The following is a 7,500-nucleotide window of genomic DNA, read 5'->3' on the forward strand; positions in this document are numbered from 1 at the left end:
TCCAACCCAATTAATGAAGCTTATAATATGGAATCACGCCTGCAGCGTGAAGGGTAATGAGCGGAGAGGACACACACACACTGTCACACTCACCCACACACACTCTCTCACTCTCAGACACACACACACAGACACACATAGACATTGACATACACACACAGGGAAGGGCACACACACACACAGCTGTACTGTACACTAGCAACTATACAATACAGTATTAACAACACACAAGCAGGTCAGCAAGTGCGTCTGCAGGTTAACACACACACACAAACACAGACGCACACACAGACATACGCACAGACACAAACACACACTCGTACACAAACGCACAAACGCACACAGACACTACAGAGAAGAAGACGTGACTCACAGTGCTGTCTATGTAGGCTTCGGTCCAGACAGTGTCGTGCTCGTGGTCGATGACTTTGGGCCGACTCATGACATGCAGGTACCTCATCACGTTCTCCTGCACGTCAGCCAGGGTGGAGATCTGACTGAAGTAGCCTGTGGAGTAAGAAGACCAAGACACACACGCACACACATACAGTAACACACACATAGACATGCACACACACACACACACATACAGACACACACAATCACACATAAACATCCACACGCACACACACTCACCGAAAACATGTAACGCATGTTGTCTTACAAATGATGATACAGATGAATGTCATGCCACAGTACACTCCACCTTGACATGACGTGACACAAGTTGGTCACCTGACCCCTGACCCCTGCAGCTGGGGGGTCATTGAAACCCTCTGAGCTCTGCTTGACTGGGGGACAACCTCCGCCCTCAGCTACAATGCTTCACATTAGACTGGAGCAGGCTGTCTTTACAGTGGGGAGTTGGAGAGGCGAGTATGTGTGAGAGCATGGTAACGTGGGTGTGTGTGTGAGAGTGGGGAGAGGGGGTGGAGGTGTGTGTGTGAGTGTGAGAGGGGAGGTATGTGTGTGAGAGAGCATGGAAGAGTGTGTGTGTGAGAGGGGGGGTGGAGGTGTGTGTGTGTGTGTGGGGGGAGGTATGTGTGTGAGAAGGGGGGTGGAGGTGTGTGTGTGTGTGTGTGTGGGGGGGGGGGGGGGGCTCTGTCTCCCTCTGTAGAGGGCAGAGGAGCGGGAGCAGCCATCATCTGGGAGCAGCCGGGGGGAAACACTGTGACAGGAAGAGGGATTAAGGTAGGCCCGACCTTTGACCTCCCCGCTCATGCTCCCCCCCTCCCTCCCGTTTGTGTCACTTGACAACCCCCTCTGCAGGGGGAGGTGCATCAACACGCTCACTACTGAAACACTACAGTATAGAAACACACTAACTGTGTAGAAACACTACTGTATAAGAACTCTGTTTATAGAAACACAACACTAAGCAGAAACACTACAGTAATGAAACACTACAGTATAGAAACCAATACTAACATACACACACACACATATATACACACAAACCCAACACTTCAAAACACACGCCTCCTGCTGTGATTACTGGTTATCATTCAACAGAGGTGATTACTGGTTATCATTCAAACAGAGGTGATCAGTGGTTATCATTCAAACAAAGGCAATCAGTGGTTATCATTCAAACAAAGGCGATCAGTGGCTATCATTCAACAGAGGTGATCAGTAGTTATCATTCAATAGAGGGGATCAGTGGTTATCATTCAACAGAGGTGACCCAAACCTTTGTTGGCACAGGCCATCCATTTGAGGTTATCAGCGAAGGCCGATTCTCGCCCAATCAGGTAAGGAAATATGCGCACCTATGCAAAGGACGGAGAGACGTCGTTAAGTTCTCTGTGATCTAAATAGATAATAAATACACACATGCTCTCTGATGGACCTACAGGATCCTTCATCTTCCTGGCCTGATTCTATCTACCGTGTGTGTGTCTCTCTATGAGAGAATGTGAGTTTGCACAGGGGTTTATGAAGCATATGAGGGTGTATGTGTGTGTGTGTGTGTGCCTATACAGTGTATGTATGTATGTGTGTGTGTGTGTGTGTGTGTGCCAAAGGAGCCTTGCCTCCACTGATGTGCACGTCTAGGAAAGACTATCCTTGTATCTTCCCCACTCCTTTGTGACTCTCATCCTCTCCCTCGTTCTCAGAACAGAGGGTCACGACACAGCAGATATTTCGAGATGAGAAACTTTCTCCTTCCGGAAAACACATTTCTATTTCATCTATTGCTCCCAGTACCACACAGACGCTTGGTAGTGTAATCATGTGTGCAAGCTCTTGTCTGTCCAGCATCTTGTTGTTATCTATTCATGTGTTTCAACTGTCAAGCTTTTATATAGTGATGCCTCCACTGAGCAACCAAAGACAGACCACTGTTCTCTGGCACTTGTGGGGGCCAATCAGAAAGCCTGTTCTTGAAACAAGGGGCAGTGTCCCCATGTCCCATTGGAGAATGTAGTTTGTGTGTGACTCTATGCCAGTCCTGCACGCCTCATTGGCACCAGATGTCACGCTAAGCACATAGAAATCAAGGTGAACGGCTGCCAAATAATGGCCCTCAGGGTATGTGAGGGGGGTTGGGGCGGGCTGCCACATACTGCCCCGTTGTGCTGACACGCATATGTCAGAGAATGGAACAAAGGGCTCATGGCTGTTGTTTTTTTACTGGGCTGTGAATGGCACAGCAGTCCATTTCATTTCAATTGTGTTTGGATAAAGGTTTTCACAAAGTCATTTGTTACTGAGGTTCAAACAAAAGAGCCCTCGCGGTCAGGGGGAGGGAGAGAGGGAGAAGGAGGGAGGGAGAGAGAGCGGACAAGGGAGAGAGACTGAGATGGAGGAAAGAGAGATTGCGAGAGAGAAAGGGAGGGAGAGAGAGAGCGAGAGGAGGAAGGAGAGAGAGGGGGAGCGATTGAGGGAGAGAAAGGAGTGGAGGGAGAGACAGGGAGAGGGCAAGAGAGAGGGGGGAGAGGAGGAGGACAGAGGGAGCGAGCAAGCGAGAAGTACCGTAGCCTCCGCGAGAGGTAGAGAAAGAAGAGCATGCAGAGAGAAACTGGAGCAGAAGTACTGGTGGACACAGTGACATAGAGAAGGAGGTGGAGGAGGAGAGGTGGTGGGGGAGGAGAAGGAGGTGGAGGAGGAGAGGTAGGTGGGGGAGGAGAAGGAGGTGGAGGTGGAGGAGGAGAGGGAGGTGGTGGAGGAGAGAGAGGTGGGGGAGGAGGGGGAGTTTGGGGGAGGAGAGGGAGGAGGGGGAGGAGGGGGAGGTGAGGGAGGAGGGGGAGGAGGGGGAGGAGGGGGAGGAGGGGGACATTCGCTGACAGCCATCACAGGATGTGACCTCACTCTCCTCTTTACAAAGTTTCCGGACAGATTCCAGTCTGTGTTTCCCAACACTCATACAACACACACTCACAAAAAAATCCAATCATATATATGTATATATATTGCATTTATGATTATTGATATTGAATGTTTTAACCAGGTTTGTGCAGAGGTGAAACCACACTGATTGCTCAGGGACCGAGCCTGCCACAGAAACCCCTTCAAGGGAGAAATGACACGCTGTCGCGAGTCAGCATTTTCACACTTTCCCAATGTCTAGAAGGGAAGCCAATCAGCCATCTTGTATGTTACAACTGGTGACAAAATTTAAGGAGGAGAGAGAGAGAGAGAGAGAGAGAGAGAGAGAGAGAACAAATGAAAGGGAGGTCTCTGTTTGACCTACCTTCCTGTCAGGCCAGTTGTACTTGGCGAACACCTCATCGTACATCTTCGTGGCTCCATCGGTCACCAGCATGATGGCTTGACTACACACACTGCCCTGGCCTGTCTGGTTGAACTACACACAGAGAACACACACTTACACAAAGATACACACAGGCACACACAATTAAAACACACGCCTGCAAAACAGCTTAGCACTGTTTTAAATCAGGATTATTTCGGTGTCTGTCAGTCTGCTACACATCAGATTGTGGCCTGAAAGATTTATAACAGATCAATACTGTAATTAAACCTCATCAATGCTTCTCATATCAAAGTCAATACTGGTGTATACTGCTGACGATGTGTCTACTGTGTGATGTCACCATCTTTGTGGACATGATGATGTCCAATACTGGTGCCCACAGGGTCTTTAGCTAAACAAAAACACAGATAATCTCTTTGTAAATAAAGTCGCAGGCTAATCTGACGGCGGAAGATGCATGGCTATGATTAACTGGCGTATTGACCTGTGACAGAAACACAGCACTATTACAAACTGCTGAGCACCACAGACCACTCTGCTGGGAGAGGTTTACACACTCTACACACACACACACACACACACACACACACACACCACACACACACACACACACACACACTACACACACACACACACACTCGACACACGCAAATCATTCATACATGCTCAAACACCCACAGGGCATGCATGTGTAGATGAGGCTGACATACACAAACCTAAGAACAGTGGTCTTGTGTAATACCCATAGCAAATAATCACATGGGTTGACGTTGCACACAAAAACACCTGTCAGACTACAGACATCCCATAGTTAAACAGCGTGCAGTCCAAACAGTGTAGGGAGCAAACTGCTCAAAAGTGAGATGGGAAACATACCCTGGTATATGTTTCGTAACTGTTTGTCTTGTTTCTCTCTCTCTCAGGAACTTTGCCTCAATGCATTTATACAGGCCCTATCTAAGACATGGACTTGATAGGTCAAACAAATACAACCCTCCAAAAAAACAACGGCCCCAGTTCAGATCCAATCACACTCAGAGCGTAATCATGTTTTCATTTGAGAAAGGAAGGGTTGAAGCTATGGCTAGCTATCTTATTACCATATTCATTGAGGTGGGCTTTAATTAATCTGACAAATGCAGACGCGGAAGCCGCACTCCCTCAGCCGCGAAGTGGTGCGGCCGGCGCTAGCCTGAACACGGGCAGATAAAAGGAGAGAGCTGCGGCTCCTGGTCTTATCAGCTTGGTTTTCCAGTCACCCGACACCATTCATCAACGCTCTTAATTAGAATCATTAATCACCCTTGTGTCTGCGCTCGCGGAGCAGAACTAGCGTGTTGGTGAAGCGTTGCGACGACTGGGACACGCGCCGCGAAACACCTCAGCTCTCGAACGCATTCCGAATTTAGAACGATGGCCTGTTTTTTATAGTGATATAATTCAATTGAAATACGGAAATATTGTGTTCCAGAACAGTTGGTTGGGACTGGTTCTTAAACTTCTGTGCGTGTACGCTAGAAAATGTTTTAATTAAGGGTCATTGAAGTGAAGTTGTTCTTAAATTGAAATCTGAGCTGTTTTATTTGTTTTTACCTGCATTAAACCATAGCATAAGGTGTAGCTCACGTACTGTATCTAACCCTACAGTACATGAACAGTAGCACAACCAAAAACATGAATGACAGTAACTCAGGGGGAGTCAGAAGGCTAAGCTGTTAGGGCTATTATGCAGAAGGTTGCCGGTTCGATTCCCAGCCATGAAAATAATGACATTGTGTCCTTGGGCAAGGCACTTGCCTTGGGGGGTAATGTCCCTGTACTTAATGTAAGTCGCTCGCTCTGGAGAAGAGTGTCTGCTAAATAACTAAATGTAAACTCAATCAAATGAGAGGAGAAGCAACAGAATGGTGGCGCAAACAGAAAGTACATTCAAACGTACCTCTCGCAGAATGGTGAACGCCTCTGCCAGGGCATCGCCCAGTAAACCGATCCCCTTGGCAAATAGCTTATCCAGATGCTCGCGGAAATGCTAACAAGATATTGAAGTAGGAGATGTACACAGGAGAAAAACAGATAGTAAACAGGTGGTTGTCAGTCACAGGAATGTGACCTGGAAACGCTCCAGTGGAAGTGAGAGAGCAGAGGGACTTACGTCTTTATTGGTTCTGTCAGCTCGTACCAAGGTTCCGTTAAGGCAAGGTTCCACGTAGTGGATCTCCTGATTGTACTGAGAACACAGACACACACACACAAAGGGAATATTGTGGTTGTACTGAGTACACACAAACACACCCACACACACACACACACACAAACACACACAAGGCGTGGATCTTCTGGTTGTACTGGTATCGCGCACACACAGGGGTGTGTATGCAGGGTTTAGAGACGAGAGGACGCTACAGACGCCCCTAGATCGTTCACTTTGACGCAAATCAAGCCGTCTTTCAATAAGGACAGGAGGCAGGAAGCCGAGTGGGAAAACTCAGACGTATGAACCCCCAGCCGCCTGAGCCGTGACCCACACGCGCGGACGCTCGCAGGTGTGCGTGGAGACGTACAGCGATGATGTTGAAGAAGTCGTCGTCGCCCAGCGTGTCCAGGATGGAGGAGACGGTCTGCCGGGCGATGGTCAGCCTCAGGCCCTTCATGCTGCCGCTCACGTCCACCAAGATCACCACGTCCTTGGGCGAGGTCGCTGCCTGGATGTACCTGCGGCGCGGAGGGGAAAAGAAAACACAAGAGCGGTTTCACCTCCGGAGACTTTCTTTGACGAGCGGCTCGAGCCACTCGGCGGGAGATGCCGCCGCCGTGCACATGCAGCTGTGGCTGATTGGCCGGGTTGACGAGAGAAGGCGGGGCCCCGTCGTCGTACCATTTCCTGTTCCTGCAGTCGAAGGCGATCACGCCGTGCTCGTCCGGATGCCATTTGACCCCTGGGGGGGGGCGGAGAAAAAACCTCTGCTTTATCCAAAGAAGAATAACAGCTTCTAACTTTATCGTGACTGTGTATTATCCAATCACATTACATCTCTACCACAGTGAGTTACCGCCCTTAACCCCCCTGTTACAGTTAGCTGGACCTCTAATGGTTCTGGTGGGGTTCAGTGACTTTGGACCACATTTCAATATGGTGCCGCAGCCCCCTTTGCACAGTCTGATTAATTTGCTTCAGCACATGTATGCATCCTCTCTGATGGACTGTAAAATTACAAAATCATTTCCTTTCATTCTGGTCTCATTTGTTTTAGGTGCTCCTACTGGGCACAGTGGCACACATCCAGACAGACACCAAACGCAGATACACACTAGCCACACATATGAACACACTCACAAAAAGCACAGGCGTGAAATACACACACACACACACACAAATGCACGTTACAGACAGACATACACATGCAGTGGCACACACACTGTAGGTACGCACACACACACACACACACACACACTTCAATCTCACCGGGGTACTGTCTGAAGAAGCCCTTGGCACTGCCAAAGTATTGCCATATAAGTGATGGGTCTCTCTCAAAGTTGTCTACAAACACTTTGTTCAGGGCTTCAGACCAATACACTCCATTTACAATGTCAGGATCTGAGAGAGAGAGAAAGAGAGAGAGACTAAGGACTGTTGTGTGTCCAATACACAAAAAAACACAGCAAAAGGCAGTCAAGTTCTGGAACCACCTTCAACAGACTTACAGTAACAAAGATCTACAGTCTTAGAGTTATATAAAAAGTTATAAGCGACACCAAGTCCCAACAGTGGGACGCCCTAGATG

At 48.6% G+C, this 7,500-nt stretch overlaps 1 protein-coding gene across 1 annotated transcript in view; it reads right to left on the reverse strand.

Moving 5' to 3' along the window:
* cacna2d3 (calcium channel, voltage dependent, alpha2/delta subunit 3) overlaps positions 1-7,500 on the reverse strand; it is a 32,063-nt gene that overhangs the window by 12,272 nt on the left and 12,291 nt on the right. Inside the window, exons 6-13 of the mRNA XM_084704399.1 lie at positions 7,182-7,313; positions 6,594-6,654; positions 6,280-6,430; positions 5,871-5,945; positions 5,658-5,747; positions 3,695-3,808; positions 1,691-1,769; positions 374-507 (exon numbers count right to left, since the gene is read on the reverse strand). Of these exons, the coding sequence (XP_084560525.1) occupies positions 374-507; positions 1,691-1,769; positions 3,695-3,808; positions 5,658-5,747; positions 5,871-5,945; positions 6,280-6,430; positions 6,594-6,654; positions 7,182-7,313 (836 nt within the window). The remainder of the gene's footprint in view (positions 1-373; positions 508-1,690; positions 1,770-3,694; positions 3,809-5,657; positions 5,748-5,870; positions 5,946-6,279; positions 6,431-6,593; positions 6,655-7,181; positions 7,314-7,500) is intronic.

The sequence above is a fragment of the Hypomesus nipponensis genome, chromosome 9 (assembly GCF_054491055.1).
Source record: "Hypomesus nipponensis isolate SF chromosome 9, ASM5449105v1, whole genome shotgun sequence".
Classification (NCBI taxonomy): Eukaryota; Metazoa; Chordata; class Actinopteri; order Osmeriformes; family Osmeridae; genus Hypomesus; species Hypomesus nipponensis.